Below are 19,482 nucleotides of genomic sequence, written 5' to 3' on the forward strand. Positions count from 1 at the left end.
GCTGTCCTAAAAAATATCCCTTCACTTACAATGCTGTGAAACTGCTGAAGCAGTACAACAAAAACAACAATGAGGCATATTAAAACCAAAACCAAATACAAAAGAGGCAATTGACGTTGGCCAACGCCAAGCCAAAGCCAATGCAAATACAAATTCGCCAATTTCTACAAATGTTGGCAGATATACTTATACATACATAAATACTATATCCAGTATGTGTAGCAGTAAAAGAACATCAGCTGGTATTTGGTAGTAAAGCTGACAGTAGAAATGGCGAGTTTTACTGCAGAGCACCGCAAGAGAGTGCGGTCGGTGGAAGGGGTGCGGAGTTGTGCATGAGCTGGAGGCGGAAATGCAAATAAGTAAGAAATCAACTAGCTTAACCGGAGTCAACACAAATGTTGCCAGTAGAGTGTATAGACATAATTGCAAATAGCCGAAGCTACAAGCTGGAGATTCGTTGGAGTTTACATAGTGACTGTCCAACTGGTGGGGTGGTGCAAAAAGTACACAAAATTGTGAGTTGGATTTTTAAAGAGAGAGCAAATGGAAAACTTGGTGTCTTTCGTTTTCATTATGTGTACATTTAAAGAATACTACCTACTAATATTGACATGAAGCAATTATTTTAGGTTGCAACGGAAAAAAGATGACTAAATAATTTGAATCCAGTATAAGAGAGGAAGTTTAACTAGAATTGAGGGACACGTACTATTTTGCTGTAATGTGAGCAATTAATCTTCTACTTAAATCAGACATATTGATGCATCGGAGGCTTTACAGCAGGTGTATGCATTTAATGGAATGACTTACCGATCGAAACAGGTTAAAATCGTCGAAATAACGGCCCTTGTTTGGATAAAATACCGGTCAATTCCGAAATCGTATAACCAGCTGTTGTTGGAATCGTTTTAAAGGTATTTCCTGTTGTGCTTAGTATAGTGTGGTAACTTGTATCGTGGATATTGCTCGGTAATAACATATTCGGTACTCAACTTTACCGGAGTCTCTGGAGACAACATCAGCTTTATATCTAATGGATATTTTATCTCATAATTTTTATCGGATAGCGGTTTTTTCGTATAAGTGTTTAAAAACGTAAAAACTCTCTTAAGGGGACAACTCAACGTCAATTGAATGATAAACTAATAAACTAAAGAAAGCATTTTGATTTTTTGGTTTCGGATGATCCAGTGATGCTGTGGCTGGTCACCGCACAACAACTTTTTTTCGAGGTGCCTGCAGAGATCGACGATAAATCCGTTATTCCTCGCTATTTTTCGATAAAACTTTTTTCTAAGTATCTGTATCTTTCAAATGTTGCACTTTCATGTAGATAATAATAAGTAAAATATACCTACAGCAATAATTTTTTCTAAAAAAATTCATGAAAAAAGGTCTTTTTTCGACGAAACAAACCTTAACCCCCCCCCCCCCCCCCCATCTTAAGAGTATCTTGCAAAAGGGATCTAAGCAAAGTTTGTCAAGATGTTACCAAGACAGCGGTCTTAATGTTATTACAGTTAAAAATTTAGAAATCTGTCGGAATGCTGTACTTAAATTCGCTTTTAGATTCGAATTTCGAGAAGCCTACGTTACTTGAGCAACCTATAAAACGAGCTATGAATAAACGTCCGTCACAGAGCAAGCTGATTTAGGTAGGTGAAGTGGATGACGTACTTAGGCCTTGAGGAGGAGCCGGTATTAGAATCTCCTCATACTACCATGTTCTCTCTGCAAAACATCCTGTGGACTTGATAAAGTTCTTCAATTCAGTAAGTTTTATAAGCTAATATAAATACATATATACAATTTTCTTTGGTGGTCTTTGAGTAGAGTTTAGATTGCTGTGAGCTATACTCGTAGGAGAATAGATAACCAAGGGTGATTATAGAGACTAAAAATCATTCCCACGACTCTTGGGTCTATGTATTTGGAACAGACCGGTATTTATAACCGGTCAAGCACTGTAGAAGTTCTGGAATGTTTTCTGCGGCTACAACAAAAACAACAGCAATATCTAAAAGCGATAATGCTCATAAAATATCAGAAGGTTACTTAGTTTCGAACAGTGTTTGATGTTTTGAACCACCCTAAATGTTTGCAGTAAATTGCTTTAGTAGTTGTTGGTGTTTCATTTAAATTTTTTGTTGTTGCCAACTGATGTCTGTAACAATGACTAAAGCTGCTGCAGCAACATATCTTTTTATTACTGCCATACTTATACAGTCATACAAACAGACATATATATTTGTTGTAATTGTTGTTTTCACCATTGTTTGCTGCTGTTTTATTATGGTCATTCTTGTCATTTGCAGAAGTATTAAATTGGAGCAAATGTTGACCATGTTGTTATTGTTGTCTGGTTGTTGTATATTTGTACTATACTTGTTTGCACTTGGTATCTGTTGGCCGAGTACATATGTACATCTGTATGTCTCTATGTGTATAACTGGCAGACAGGCAGATGCCTCAGTTGACTTGACGGCTCAGCTTCTGTTGTTAAATGGAGTGAAAATAGTCAATTTAAAGAGTTATAAAATAAAAGAATAGACATAAACAACAAACAAGTGGAGTAACTTGAAAGAAAACTCGAAACTAAAAAAGCAAAGAATGCAAAAATGTTATAGAAATCATTTATCAAAACAAAATGCAAAGAATGAGAGAAAGAGAAACTTCCAGCACATGTGTCAACAGATTATAAAAGACATTGTGGGCACATACACACATACACACACATACATACACAAACAGGCCCCCACATATACACCGTTGTATAAATAGACTGATGTGGTAGAATGTGCCACACACTTTGCCGTTTTAGCTGGCTACTTGACTTGTGGTTGCGAAAGGCTTAACTTTTATAGTTCTTCTTCTTCTCGATCTGATCAGGCAGCTATTAAAATGGCTTAACACTTTTGAAGCAGTTAGTTTAATAGCTCTCGAATAACGCTTTTGCGAGTTAATAGCGCAATTGAAAAGTGAAAATGCTGTGCACATTCATTAATTAACGGTAGCATATAAATTGTGCGCTTGTGCTTGATATTGTCAAGGATTAAAGTCTTCTGCCACAGTCATAAAAATTATGTCAAGGTCATGAAAAACATTTTTTCTAGCTCTTCTTCCTCTCCTCTTCTACTTTAATATTGCTATTGCATATTTACTATTATCAGTAAACTTTTGAATAAAACGATGGAACCCTTAAAATTGTATAATCTTAAGATTATGGTTTGGATCTTTAGAGGGGTATTCTGGTCTAGGATTTTGAAAAAATCGATTTTTTTCTATATTTTAAAAAATATGACCTTGGACTTTTTTTCGGAGATACAGCCGATTTTGTGACAGCGTCCGAGCCGGCCGAGCGGTCTCCAAAACTTTAAGCACGTTTTTCTCGAAACTACTTTTTTTGAGGTGATTGACATGATATCTCAAGTTCTACTGAACCGATTCCGATGAAATTTGCTATATATCTTCTTTATACAATGCTCTTCGTGTCTGCCTTGGATTTCCAAAAATTTTGATTTGAAGTATTTTTAAAAAATTCGAAAAAGTCGAAAAAATCGGGTCCAAAAAATATTTGTTTTCAAGTCGACGCCATTTTGTTATTTTGTTATTTCTTTTTTGAAAATGAAAAATGGATTATCAGGTTAACGACATCCTTACTAATGAAGAATCTTCTTGTTTTTTGTGTTTTATATCTCTATAAGGGTTGAAATCATGACAACCAGGACGCACCGTTTTTTTGAAGCCACCACTCCACAGGCCCGTATCTCTCTCTTAAAACTAAGCTTTTTGAGGCCCAAATAAATTTTAACTGTAAAAATTGTCAGAAGATCGTTTCTCATAACCTTTCTCTCAAACATAATAAGAACCTCTCCACGAATAATATTATTATTTATCTGTGTCATTTAAAAGGACACCTATGGTAAGAGACATATGAAGTGTCATTTTAGATTTCGTTGACAGGTGACAAATTGACAGTGCTTTGTTGTATTTTAATCGAGGTCCGTACCGGTAACGCAGACCCGAATGTTGCCGGTTCTATATTATTTTTTCAAAGAGATTAGTGGACAACTTCGACCTTATGGCCATCAATATGGATGTTGGAGTGAAGCGCTAACAGTAGTTTTTTGAGTTTATATCCATTCGTTACGCCTATGTAACCAATATCCGAACTGTCTGATGATTCTTTTTGGTTTAAAAAAAAAATGTATCATACTGATCACTGCAAAACTCGTCCTATGCAATATTACTATTTATAATACTAGTTAAATTTCGATTTGCAATACCTTTAAGGGTAGTGAATTGAACAAACAACTGGTATAAATTCGATAGATTTGTATAAATATTGATATAAGAACAAGCTACTATATTCAGACCTTAAAGAGAATTCTCACACATTCTTTGATTTACTTTTTCACAAGAAAGCCGATAATTATTATAAATAAAGCGAACAAGTGTTCAAATCAGAACAAGCTGCAAACAAATATTTTTCCGCAATTTTTTATCAACACTACTCAGTGGGCCATCGAATGCCGGCTCAAGCGAAATGTATGTAAATAAAAATGCAGATAAGCACAAAGTGTCTATATAGTAATACAAAAGGGGACTTCCAGCAGTAATAGTGCGAGTTCTTTGTTCCAAGTACTCATATAAACCATTGAGGAATACAAGTGCGTACTCTTATCAGTACATATTTGATTTATTCGACTATAACAATTTGTCAGCAATTAAACAAGTGAAAATAAATAGTTATATACATTGGAAATATGTATGCGAGTATTAGGGTGGAACTTAAAAATATTAAATTATAGTTTTTTAAAGCAATAAATGTATTATGATAGACCACAGCACTATTAATACTGCGGTTGAGGTTTGTAGAATCTCTTTTAAAATATGTCTTACTACTTTTTAGTACCATTCTATATTTTAGAACCATCCTAAACCATTAGAACCATTACATATAAATATAATGTTTTAATATTAACGGATTTGATTACTCTACTGCGGATTATTTACTCATTCATTTGTGCGTTTACATACATTTTTACATATTTATAAGTGTCTACATTTAACATACATATGTATTTTCCTTGATTGATTGTCCCAACTAGTGAGTTAAGCGATAATGATTCGTAATGCAAACATAATTTTTATTGATTATATACTTATTTACATAATTACCAGCAAGTACATTCTGGCTGATGCATTTATAAATTGATTTCCGCAAACAATGCAGCACATACATATGTATGTATAATATGTACATTTACATTATAACGGGAAACGTAATTGCTTTAATATCACTTATTTTGCTTTGAACTCTTACTGGGGTGAATTTGGAATTTGTTGATATATTCACACATACCACATATGTATTTACATATATTTATATGATAATATACATACATACATACATATATATGCAATGAGTATGTGCAATATTCAATATCGGTTATTAACCCAATTGTTGTGGAACTGGTTTTAATCGTTTGTTGCAGCAGAACCAGAATGTGACAGTAAAAATAAATATAATAATACTTTCGATTTCTGAATATAATACAATGACTAGAAGAACCCACTATAAGTTAGCCGATAATAGTTATAGTAGTATATAGTAATTCATTTACTAAGATGGATATCTTTTATCGAGTACGGCATCATAACGGTTTTTATGCTTGCAACTGTAATTGAAATGCATTCATTTGGATTTATGCTTTTTTGAATTCTAAAAGGACCATTCATTTTTGAGTGAGAAATATGTATATATAAGAACGATTGGGTTTTTGTTCACATTCATGTAAATTTTGTACTCTTTGTTACTCCAACTGGTAAGTTAATATATAAAAAAGTGTATTTAATATTCCTGACTGCAATTTACTTTATTTAAAACGCTAATTACTGTAAAAAGTGAAAAATTACACTTCTTCGATAAGTAATGATCGAGTCGCAAAGCACCGGGTCATCCTTAACAGCTATTACAACACAATGAAACTTCTCCAAAATGATGATTTTTAATACTTTCAAATATTTTCGGAGTTTGAAACCGCAGAAAATTTTTCCAGAAAGAAAAAAGCTCGAAAAATTTTAAACAGGTAAATACGATGATCATTAGGTTGTCAAGCAGGAGTGCTACAGGCATTCACCGAGGAATTTCTTTCACCTAGAAAAGTCAATAACAAAAGGAACAATTGCACTTCGATTCGAAGATGCTTTCATTAAAAAAATCTTGGTAACGCCATCGCAACGAAAGCGTCGTATTGCATTTTCTCAACGATCAGTGGCGTTACATTTTATTCAGGAGTGAAACAAATATAAAAAGAGTCAGTCCAGATGTAAAAAAGGACGTGCGGCGATCAAAATATGCAGTATTCGCCTCCTAGTCTTCTTCTCATCGTACCAATAACCTATTGTTGAGTTCGGTGGGGGGCTCAATAATGGTGTGGAGCTAATTTGAGAGTAATATGGATTTAATAAAGTTCGTTTTTATGCTCCAAAATTTAATGCTACCGAATTCGGAAGAGAATTGATCAGTGATTTGAAGATTTCAACAAAATAATAAATAACGAAGCATACTTCTCGGGTTGCAACCAAGTTTTTTTAAGAAAATCTATCACTGCTATGGAACGGGAATCGCCCAAAGCAGACTTAAAACCAATCTAAAGTCCTTAAAAATGCACTTAGTACGAAAAATATCACAAATATGGAGTAACTGTTTCAAAATTTACGATACCATGGAATCCATTCCTGTCGAATGTTATATAAGTATATTAATGGCAGTGCATAGAAGTTGTGTATCAGTAATAGAGCAAAAAGGATTTGCGACAAAATATTAATACTTCATTCTGACTTTCAACTTGTAATTTAATTTTAATTTGCTTTTTTATTTTGCTTCGTTCTTAAGTGTTTTTCCCAACTAAATTTAGCATATCGTAAACTTTTCGGTGTGAATAAAAAAAATTACGTTTTTCTAACAAATATTGAGTATTATATGCTGAAAACATCTTCAGTTTATGAAATAAAGTTGTTTTATCCTACGCGTTTAAGGGTTTCTTTTTTATTAATAATAGCCTCTAATGGCATGCACTCAACATTGTTCTTAAGTATGTCCGATAGACGTGGAAATTGACCTGAAATCTGAAAACTTTCTTGAAATAATTTTAAGAAATGCTGCCAATTTGACAATCCTTGGTCAGATAAAAATCCGGATTCATTCCGGTTACGTCGAACCGACTATTTTGGGAACTGAAGTTAACACAGCTTACATTTTCAAAGCGCCAGTTTAAATTATTTTAAAGAAATAGCAACTTCATTAAAATTATTATAACTATATACTTATAACTATATATCATAATAAATGCACCTAACTGAAAAAGATGAAATCAGCGCCAAAGAATTCGCTGAATGAAATAAAAAAAATTATAATTTAATAAAAAAGAAGAAAGACATATACTCCATTGAGTATTTTCGCACGTTCATATTGCTACTACTGCAGAGGCCGCGAGAGAACACCACGCCGATGTTTACTTTTCCACAATAGTTTACCGCTCACGGCAAGCAGAAGAAAAAAATAAATTAAGCAAACAAATAATGTGCACAAGCAAAGTAGTAAAACACGCTGTAGATGAGATACAAACAAAACAAAAAACAACATATGAGTTGAGAGGCAGACATCATAGGTAAGAGCGCAGGGCGGAATATGAAAAACTGATGACTGAACGCTTTTCCGGGTTGGCGTCTGCAACCGCGTAAGCGCCACATCAGTATTCAACGTCACTGATTCGCGGAAAGCGAACGTGATTCACCGAAAAAATTCGCACGTTGCTACACAATAGACAATTCCAAAACAGTTGAATTCTATGTACACCACCTCAACACACCCAAACTCGCACATACACACACAAACAAGTCACACGTACATACATACACACATACATATGGTGCATACGCATACGATGAGTAGTCTGTGTGGGTGGTGCTTTCCCAATGACAACCAACAGATTCGGCACCACCTGCAACTAGGGGTTGACAGTGACCACCCAGCGTTTGCGAGTAGTAGTCGGCTTTTGGGCGCGTTCGCTGTACTTACCAACGCCGTATTTGTTGTTGGATGATATCCACATTTTAGCTATGCTGCAGTAGAGACAGGCGGCGGCTGCGGCTGCGGCGTCACCTCACCGCTTGGTCTGTGTTTGCTTTAATCTGCTTATAGCAGATGTGATGCAAAACCTTTGCTTTATTTGGCACTAGACTTTTCAATTCAAAAGTGATTTTCTAAAAATGACACATTTTCACTAATTTCGCAGGTTATCACTAATTTTTATCATTCATTTTCTTTAACTTCCACAAATTCTTATTTTTGTCGATTTTTCTGCTATTACACTTATTTCTTGGAATTTTCACTTTATGTTGTTGCTCCGCATTCGTTGTTTTTTGCACTGTTCGCCGTTTAACGTATTGCCTCTTATCGTTGACACTTGGCTAATTTTTGCTTTTTGCCGATTTTTTTATTTGCAAAATTTCCGCCATTTGTTTTACACCTTTTTACCACCTCTTATTTAACAATTTATTTATTTATATTTTTTATATCAAAATTTTATTTAAATTTCGACTCAATTCACATGCACTGCAATACCGTTAAAGCGTTAAAGTAGAAATCACTTTTGGGCGTTTTACGCTGTTGTCCCGAACGGGAAATGGACCAACTAACGTTCCGTCTGCAAAACATTCATCAATTGCCGTCAATTACGTCCACGCGCACAAACAACAATAACATTTTGCACTTGTTTTCATTTACATCTTCTTTTTTTTTTTGATACACAATTGACCGTCAAATAAAAATGTTTTCCACTCAGCTCACTCGTTTGGCTGTCGATGGAAAACTAATCGATAAGCTTCCCTTTTGTGTCTGCTACCGCAATAAATACGCTATGTTGTTGTTACTGTAGTAGTTTTTGCATTTGCGTTTTGTTGGAAAATCAGCAGAGGCAGCAGTGCGCGGTGGAGACGGAATGGATAATAACAACAGCTAGCACAACCATATGGAACAAGTGAGTGCAAACAATTAGAGTCAACAATGGAAACAACCTTCACGAACGCGCCGAACAGAAATACTGAAAATGCGAAAAACCAAACACTTGAAAAGAACGGAGCAAACGGTGGAGCTACGAATATCACTACAAAATGGAATATGAAATGACAGCAGCTGACTGCGTTGCGTTGCCGTATGTGTGATAAAATGCATTCCAATTGGAACTTTTTCGCATAAACAAATGCATTACAGTAAGCGCCATTTTATTAGACCACTTGTAGCTCATGCGTATTCAGAGAGAGAGGGCACATATAAGTGAAATTAAATCTAATTAACTAATATGCCATCACTTTCAACTTTATTTAAATTCTTATTTGACATTTTTAATTATAAACGAAAATATAAATATTGTATGAAAACAGTTGCGGAGCCATGGGAAATGGTATTGCTTTCAACAGTTTTAATAACAGTGGTTAGTGGTGGGTGTATGAGTTAAGACAAAGGCGAAATTGAGTGAAGACTCTGCTGTGGTTTGTGTACGTGGTGTAAATTGAAGTTAAAATTGGGCAACAAGAGTTGTACAGTATACTCTCGAAAAGTAAATCGATTGGTATTTTGGGAAATTTACTTTTCGAATAATTTACTTTTCCAAATATATACATAAATTATCTGTTTTTATAATATTAAATGCATTTGTAAACTTAAAAAATTCATTCATTTATTTGCTTCAATAAAACATATGGATTTACATGAAAAATATATTTACATTTACATACATACATATTAGGCATATAACTTTTTACAATTTTTGCAAATACAAAAAACGGCATACCATAGTCGAATAGAGAATAAAAAAATATGAACCCCATTATTTTTTTTTTGGGAAATTGCAAAAAAGTTTCCGCGCAAAACGAAATTACTTTTTTATCAGAACTGCTGAAAAAAACAAAAAAAGTTTTGTACACTGTACACGTTTTTCTTCATAATAATAGATATTTATTTAACTAATAATCTTCCTATTATTCCAAACGCCTTTTAATGGACCTAAGGGAAGTGCCCCACCCACCCCAAACTAATTTTTCCTCAGAAAATTCTGATTCAATATAATAATAACACAGCTGTGCGCGCGACAATGACTTTTTTTAGAAATCCATTTTTGTGCGGAACGTTTTTGAACCGAAATCACCTAAAAAAGTGATATTCATTACTTGTACAATATTTGCCACCACGTGGTGGTATGCCAAATTTTTCGTCAAAATTTGTTATATGCCTAATACATATGTATTTTCTATAAAGAGAAAAAAATCTTGAATATTCTTTTGTTTTTTTTCTTTTGCAATATATTTTCTGACCATTTTTGTACGACAATTCAAAAAGTCTGACGTTTTCATTTTTAAACCAGTGGATCAAGTAGAAGAGTTTATTTACTAAAAAGATGCGATAAACAAGAGAGTAAGTGTTTTTGCAACATCGTAAAAAACGCTGCTTGCTTCGTTTCGAATTTTTTATAACACTCTCTGAAAAGTAAATTAAAAAATTTACTTTTCGAGGTGCATGTGTAATCTTAAAGGTGATTAACTTTTCCGCTATTATTTACTTTCTGAGAATTTATGAGGAACGTTTATTGTCATGCGTAAGAACATTCTTTGCCATATTTGAACGAACCATTTTTGGGAAAATAGGCGTGTCGTTCAAAAATCTTATCTCAGGAACTTCTCGATCAATTTCAACCAAATTCGGTTTACATTTAATATTTTCAGGGTGTCAACCTTAAACGCTCCTTTGAATTCCATCACTTGACAATATATAAATCAAGCACCAGTGACGATATCTGAATAAAATTGCGTATACTGTGTGAGATCGTTAATTTAAATCAGACTAAAACCTTCCAAGAGTCCAGATATCGAACACAGATATCGGCAAATATCTCATGTGATTTATAAAAAGTCAGCGTGAATATTCGCCTTTTAACAATGTGCTTCTATGCCAAAAATTGGTAAAATCAGGTGATATCTTCTACTAGCTTCCATATACCTGATGTGATCTTCCGGTGGACTTTATGCCGTACGAGGGCTGCTATATATATTTCTGGCCTAGGCAACACTGAGTGTTGCCATGTGCAGTCTGATATTTCCATTGGAAAGTTTGACATTTTTTAGCATAACATCACTCAGAACGTTTTGCCATTTAATCGTGAATTGTTTTATTTACAGGGAATTAAAAAATTCATCTCGGCCAAAAAATGGAATTAACTCGTGAACATTTTCGTGCGATCATTTTTCACAACTTTCGACGTGGATTATCGTGACAAGAGTGCATCGATGAACTAAAATCTTTGTATGGCTATGAAGCACCATCCTATAGCACTGTGAAAAACTGGTACAACGAATTCAATCGTGGCCGATGCTCGCTCAAAGACGAATTCCGTGAAGGTCGTCCAAAAACAGCCGTTGTGCCAGAAAGCATCGATGCCGTACGTGAACTGATAATGCAAGACCGTCATGTAACATACCTTCAGATAGAGGTATGCCTATGCATTTCTCCCACCAGCATACATTCGATATTGCATGAACACCTGGCCGTAAAAAAGGTTTGTTCTCGTTGGATTCCGCACAATTTGACAATCGCTCAAAAAAAGGCTCAAAAAAAGTGCTTCGAAAATTGGTTTAAGCGCATGCAAAAGTGTATAAATCTTGATGGAGAATATTTTGAAAAACAATAAAACCATTTTCGTTGATAAATATTCCTATTTTCATTATTAGGCCAGAAATATATATAGCAGACCTCGTATATATCCGTTAATATGTCTGATATCTAGGCAAAAAATAGGCTTGGATATAATGTACCTTGATCGGTCTAGGAAATATCCCAGCCCCCAAATACTATATGTATATAACGATTATCGTTATTCTAGTTGTGAGTTATCTTAATAACATTAAATAAATAAATTGCGAGCATATGAAATTTTCGGTTACACCCGAATTTAGTCCTTTCTTACTTGTTTTTTATTGATTTTAAGCGTAAAGTATAAACGTAAACAAATGGTTTATTGCTCTGATTAAAGTATTTCGATATACATCTCTCTAAATATATCGGTTCACTTGTGTACATATATATTTATGTACATATGTACATTTCAGTATGTCCCTGAACAAATGTCAGTGTTCTGTGTTGTGCTTATTTGTGCCGGAAATGCGTTTCTTTCCTAAAAACAATCGATGAATTTCCGGTGCTGATAGGTCGATAGGCAACGATGGCGTACACTATTGTTGCGGTTGTATGAACACAATGAATGAAAACAATGAATGCTTGCTAACGCAGTACACCGAAAACATACAAGCTCATGAATATATGTACATATGTATGTTTGAGCGCCAGGTGGCCACATGTGTGCCTCGCAAGTCATCAACTCTACACAGTTACCTTGAGTGGATATGCGCTTCCTTGACTCTTTCTGTGATTTCCTTTTTAGAAAATTGCCTGAAGTTGTTAGGTAACTGGAAATCGATTTTGTGGCAACGCAACGAGACTCCAATCAATTTTAACTTTCGACATGCCATATTGCGGACAAGCACATACCAAGTTGGTGGGTGAAGATGTGGCAAGTCAGTGGTGAATGGCAATAAATTTATATGCACTCACTTGATAGCACTTGCTGAACTAAAGTGTTTCAAGGAGGCAAAACTGTGCAGTGCCACACACTACACTAAGTATGTGTGTATATGTATTAAGTGTTACATATCTGAGTATGTATGCGTGTATGTTTACACGCGCCACTTTAATTGCGCGCGAGAAGGCGCACTCTCTCAGTTATTTGTTGCTTGCACGCACCGTTTGGCTTTGGTGCAACACATTTTTCAGCTTGCTCGTTGTGATTTTAAGTTTAATTAAATTTTCGTTTTCGGTTACAGTGATTTCCAGTCTTGTATTAAAATTTAACGTCTGCTGCTGCAATAATTACATTCGTCATATGATTTTATTAGCTTTCGAATACAATTGGGAAGTCAATATTTGTTCTAATCTCGTAGCAGATTGCGCAAAGCATAACAGTTTTTTGTAACAACTTAAACTAATAGCAATATATATAGAGTTATAAAAATGGGAGTTATATTTAATGGGGATTGGTTATTTTCATGCGAAAGAACATTCTTTGGCATTTATTTCTTATCTACGTCTCAGATGGTTCATCCGTTGAGTCCAATTTTCGATGACACTTTCGAACATTTCGACTAATAAGTGATCCAATGTCTCTGGATTTGTCGTAAACTCTTTTAATTTCCATTGCCGTTATATAGGGCGGTATGATGCCCGCTATGACTCCGGATGCTTCGTGCGATGTCGTGCGGAATGACCTCTCACCCTGATTGGACTTAGTCTAGTCACTGTTCTTGCTTTCTTAGCATATGTAATAATCTGCATCCCGTCCCTGTTATACCCGTCGATATTAATTATTACATTTTCTACTTTTTTAAACTTGTTATTAGAACTGCTTCAGTTTTCTGTCCTGCTAATTGGAACTTATTGCCGTGAGCCAGTTTTTTATCTTTAAAGCAGCGTCTTACCATAGTCTTCGTTTTTTACTCAGCTCCTTTCCTACGACGGTTACTGCAATATCGTCCGCGTATCCTATAATTTGGACTCCCGTTGGTAGTGGAAGTCGCAACACTCCGTCATAAAGTACGTTCCACAACAATGGACCTAAAAACGAGCCCTGCGGTACGCCACCCGTCACCCTGTACTCTTTGGGTCCCTCGTCAGTGTCTTATAGTAACAATCTGTTCGACAAGTATTTAGAGACAACTCGTAGCAAATAGCACGGCGTTCTTTTGTGTTCGTGTTACGTGTTATATACGTCAAACGTCACTACCGCATAGCATTCTTTTGTACGGTACATCCATCACATCGATGGTTAGTTCTGGATCAAGGCTTGAAGCGAAGCGGTATTGTCCGCATAGGCTTCACATATCTTGGTGGTCAATCGACCGGTGCAAAACGTGAAATTATCTGCTCACCGAAGTGTTCTATCACTAAATCCATTGACTGATGCGATGTGTGGGAAGTGGCGCCGTCTGGTTGAAACCAAATGGCGCCGAAACCTATTATTTATTATCAGTCTATTATTATTGATTCCACCGGCCCACAATCCACATCAAACCGTTATTTTTCCTGAATGAAATGACAGCTCTTGATTCTCTTCAGGTTGCTCTTCGTCCCAAATGCGGCAATTTTGCTTGTTTACATACCCATTGAATCAGAAATGGATCTCATCGCTGAACAGAGTTTGGCTCTGGGAAGTTTTCAAGAGCCCATAGAGTGAAGCGAGCAGAACAATTTGTAAACGTTTTCAGATGTGAGTCTTTCGATGATGAAATGCCAAACAATACTGAACAAAAATAACATGGCAGCTTGACACGACTCACACATGATCTATCAAAAAAGGCTATTATATTAGGTTGGCAAATATCCAATTTCACTTTTATGCTCTTTATTCAATGCTTAAAGAAAAGTGTCACAGTGATCGGATTTAGTTCAAATGCGCCGTTTCGGACGGCAACTTCATAATATCCCGTTGCTAGAAGCCCTCCTCCTTATTTGCGAAGAACTCGGACAGCCACTTTTCACAAAACTCTTTTGAGTTCAACTTTACACCACCAAGGGCGTACAGGTAGCTGTCCCGTAGCTTCTGACGAGACATCAATGAAGTGTGTGATCTGGCGTTATATTGGTTGAAAATACACCCTTCCATTTTTCATTTGTCGCCATGCACCATTCGCTTTAAAAATGGGTCGAATTCGTTCCGTTTCAGCAGCATATCGCAGACGTTGATTCGGTCCAGAAGGTTTTTTTGCGTCATTTCATGCGGCAACCAAACATCAGACTTTTTTGTATCCAGTCTTCTACAGATGGTTTCGTGACTAACTCTCATCTCCTGGGCGATGTCACGAGATGACAAATGCCGGTTCTCTCGAAAACTCCTAGTGCCGTCTCAACGGATGTCAACATCGTCCACGCTTCTGAACCATAAAGCAAGAAGGGATTGATGAGGGACTTGTAGAGTTTGGCGCGAATGCCCTGACTGTTGATGACTGGTGATATTTTGTCTTATCCTCATTCACTGACAATGATATAGTCGACCCTATAATACGAGAACCGAATATCGTACTATCTTGTCGCAAAAATATACTCATGGGTCTCAGAAGCCCATTGTTCAAAGCTTATATATAATCTGTGGAATCGGTTTTTACCGTTCTCTTCATATCATTTCGTGAATAAATGATTGAATTGGCTGTAGAAGAAAGAACAATCACTACTCCTATGTTTTTGATTTATAAGGGAGAGAGAAGGACTTTCGGATCTGCTTCTTCATTTTCACATTCTAAACGAATAGACTTATCTTAAAAGAGTCTAAGTCTAAGTAATCAATAAAGTTCTATTTGAATTAACATGAGCTCAACCTAGGTGATTTCAAAAGGCTGCAGGTACTTCAAGATTACACCAAAACCTTTTGGGTTATTATGATTTATCGGTATTTTACGCAAAAAGAGTCTAAAAGCACAACTAAGCCATACATACATATACATAATATAGTACCAACATTCATCTTCCGATTTATCAATCACTTTCCAAATGTCTCACTACTACAACAACAGAAAAACTGTAAATCCAACTAAACGCTTTCATTTTGTTTACGAGCAACTCAGCTGTGTAGCCATTTAGAGGTCGCCAGTTAAAGGCGCACTGTGCGGCACTCCAAACAAAGCGGATTTTATCAAACACAAAAGTGGAATTGAATGAAAAGAAGAGCAAACCTGGCAAAGCAGCTTAAAATGAAACCGTAAAAAATGATGCGTATGGACAACCACAGCGGCTCAAAAGCTCATGCTGCTCCGGGCTGCATGGTCACGTGGGATTCCAGCACAGCTCGAAATGAACAAGTGGTTGAAGATCAAACTGCTTTCGATTTTTTATGCTGTCAAATTTGTGTCATTCGACCATGGCAAAGTAGAAAAGCTCATATTGGAATTTCGTGAATACGAGCACCAGCATACCACCTGTGTCTATAGGTATGGAAGCAAAATAAATTCGCTTTAGTTTTGGAATTCTCTGCTTGTGGTAGACATTGATGCATGTGGATTGTGGTGACACGGATGGGGTAGGAAAAACTATTGCTGCATACCACCAAATGAATATACAACTCGAAAATGTCATATATGTATAGTATACATATAATTTTTTATACTTTTTGATGAACATGCTTCGTGTATATACATATATATACTGAAATATACTGATTATTTTTGAAGATTTTCGAATGTGTTGCTGTAATAAGTATAAATATGATTAAGTTTTATAGTTGTGCCAAGTTATTCATTAAAGTACATTTTTAAAGATTATTAGACATTTCAAAAACATAACCTTACTACGAAAACCTAGTCAGTTTCGTAGGTATTAAAGGCTCTGATTGCAGTGTGCGACCTTAAAGACTTGAAAATAGAAACCGAAGTCATCATCAATAAATTCAGAAATTTTTTGTTTGAACATTATCTTCTGAAATCTGTGATCTAATTTAAGAAGTTCATTGCAGATAAGACCTTCTATTGGATGCGTGAGCGGTCTTGCTTCCGTTGTCCACCTAAGGGTCTCGAATCAAAGAAGATATGCTCGAACTACATGGTCCATCACCGTATTCGTTGGATTTGTATGCGCTTACGACATCCATGTCGCCGTAGAGCTCATACAGTTCATGGTTCCATCTTCTTCGGTATTCCTACCTTACCTTACTCCGTTAATGCGGAGAACAGCTCTTTCAAATGCTCTAAGTACTTTCTCATCTCGTTTTGTCATCGAACACTGCGGTTCAGATTAGCGGCGCGATTGTCTTTTTCCAGTATTATATTGAGGAAGATGCACGAGAAGGAATAAACCTCGTGGGGTTTCGTACGGCTCGGTGAAGTACTTCCCGATTTTGTCGGAGCTGTTAGTTGTGCTCAACGACATTCTACATAACCGTATAAGTTTAGCAAGGATACCATATGTAGGTATAGCGTCGAATAGGTAGCTTCTGTCCTCAAAAGCGCCTTTGATATCGAGGGTATTTTCCAAGAAATGACGTATGTATTGTAAAAATGTGTCAAGCCTAAAGCCATACTGATAAGAACCAATCAGTTTAATACACTGATCTCAACATACTTTGTATAATATTTATGTATTTTATAGAGGAGTTCTGAGCTGTAAGAAATAAACTCAAATAAGTTAATCTCGTTTTACATTTCAAAACTTCGCTGGTAATTTGAAATATTGAAAGTGATTATAATTAGTGTTTTAAATTTTGGGATTGTATGAAAACTTAGCTTTACCCAATAATATAACACTTATGATTCTTTAGAGTTTTTTGTTTCAGAGATATTAAATAAAAATGTGGAAGTTATAACGAGGTATTTTGTTAGAATTATATAATATAATAAGGGAACTGTTGGACGGATAAGGGAAGTGTGGGACGGCATATTAAACTTCTTACGTACAGACGCAACCGTAACCATTGGCTTTCGGAAAAGTAAAAAAACAGCTGGTATGATGAGGATTGTCGTCTTGCTGAGAAAACAGACAGCCGACCTCGCAATGTTACGATCGACCGCAACACGAGTGGGATGGGAAAGATACCGAGAACTGCAGAGGGAAGCGAGACACATTTGCAGACAAAAAAGAAAGAAGCCGAAAAGCGTGAGTATGAAGAGCTTGATAAGCTGGCCGACAGGGGTAATGCTCGAAAATTTAACGAAAAGATCCAACGACTAACTAAAGGTTTCAAGACCGGAGCACACTCCTGTAGGACCCCCAGAGATGATCTAGTTGTTGAAGACCAGAGTATACTGTGTTTGTGGAGGGAACACTGCTCCGCTTGAAGAAGAACAAGGCGACGGGGGCCGGCCCAGCTATTCAAATACGGCGGCGAAGAGCTGATAGGAAGCTAATGCATGCTTCTTTGCGAAATATGGTCGGAAGAAAGCATGCTCGACGATTGGAATCTCAGTGTCCAATCCACAAAAACGGAGACCACACAATATGCGCCAACTACCGTGGGATAAGCCTCCTTAACATCGCTTATAAGGTTCTATCGAGCGTACTGTGTGAAAGACTGAAGCCCACCGTCAACAAACTGATTGGATCTTATCAGTGTGGCTTTAAACCTGGAAATTCTACATCTGACCAGATATTCACCATGCGCCAAATCCCGGAAAAGACCCGTGGAAAGAGGTCATGTTGTTCGAATAGACGAAAGTGCCCCAGATCTGAAAGTGTACGATGCAGTACCCGCTGGTGGAAGCCGAGGAAGGGGGAGGCCTCCAATCCGATGGAAGGAACTTGGTATTACCAATTGTTGCCAAATTGCCAAAAGAAGAAATGCGTGGCGCGCTGTTGTGACTCGGCTATAACTGCGTAAGCGGTGTCTACGCCAGTCAAGAAGAAGATATAATAAAATTTTCTTTAACAACTTCAGTTAAAATAAAATATCAGCAGAAGATATTCAATATATGTTTTCCGTTCACGACAAAGTGTGATCGACGGCTTCAGACCATAATTGTGTGCAATAAACGATCTGCAAGTGATCCGATACCAATGAGAACCGTACCCAATCGCTTATTTATTTTTTTATGTTTGTGATAATATATATATGTTTCAAAGTAGTAATGCATCGCGCTGTCATTTACGATTGACACAGAAACCAATCGCTTTGAACAAATAACTGAAGAGCGCTTCTGTGGAAGGTTGCGTATACGCCCTGTATACTATGAAGCATATCACTCACTTCATAAGAGAGTAAACTGCGCACAAAGCCATTTAAAATATTTTCTTGACTTAATTCCTTTACCGCACAACACATACGTATCTATAACGGCATTCAATATTCGATCGCTTTCTAATTACACAACGCACGAGTGAAATTTTCAATTTAATACGAATTTCGATGATTGTCCCTTGTTTGTATTGCGACTGCCTGCCCTGCCTTAAGCTGTTGGCCTTGCAGGAGGGAAAACGGAAAACCCAGCGCCGATATTGATGATGATTGCAAAAGCGTCGCGTTGCATTGGTCGGCGGTAAGCTGAGCCTTTGCATGCAAGTCACGTGCGAAGCGCGCGTTCGATTGCCCATTGTGAGAACGCTCTCGAAAAGTTTATTACGCGCCCCAACCCCTCGACGCCGTAGTTATTGTAAATTCATGCTTTGTTTGTATTTCGCTGTTGGCCCAGCACTTCCAACTGCCAACTGCCGACTGCCCGCTAATCGTCATTGAATGCAGGGAGGGGAGCGGTGGGGTAAATGCAATTTGTATTTTGATTTCAGCAAATATCATTTTATGTGGGGATAAGCGAACGCAAAGCGTTTTTGTTTGTAAAGTGAAAATTTGCGCGAAATGCGGCCGAGAGTGTGCAAACGTTTAGCGGAAGCGG

The 19,482-nt window shown here is 36.6% G+C and overlaps 1 protein-coding gene across 2 annotated transcripts in view; it reads right to left on the reverse strand.

Annotated features, from left to right (window-relative positions):
- LOC105213561 (dedicator of cytokinesis protein 3) overlaps positions 1-9,174 on the reverse strand; it is a 77,874-nt gene extending 68,700 nt beyond the window's left edge. The window contains exon 1 of one of the 2 annotated variants that reach the window (XM_011186474.3): positions 8,090-9,174. In XM_011186474.3, the coding sequence (XP_011184776.2) occupies positions 8,090-8,123 (34 nt within the window). In that variant the 5' untranslated portion in view covers positions 8,124-9,174. The remainder of the gene's footprint in view (positions 1-8,089) is intronic. The other variant, XM_011186475.3, reaches the window with a different exon arrangement.
- Between the last annotated feature and the right edge of the window lie 10,308 nt (positions 9,175-19,482).

Source organism: Zeugodacus cucurbitae, chromosome 2 (genome assembly GCF_028554725.1).
Source record: "Zeugodacus cucurbitae isolate PBARC_wt_2022May chromosome 2, idZeuCucr1.2, whole genome shotgun sequence".
NCBI lineage: Eukaryota > Metazoa > Arthropoda > Insecta > Diptera > Tephritidae > Zeugodacus > Zeugodacus cucurbitae.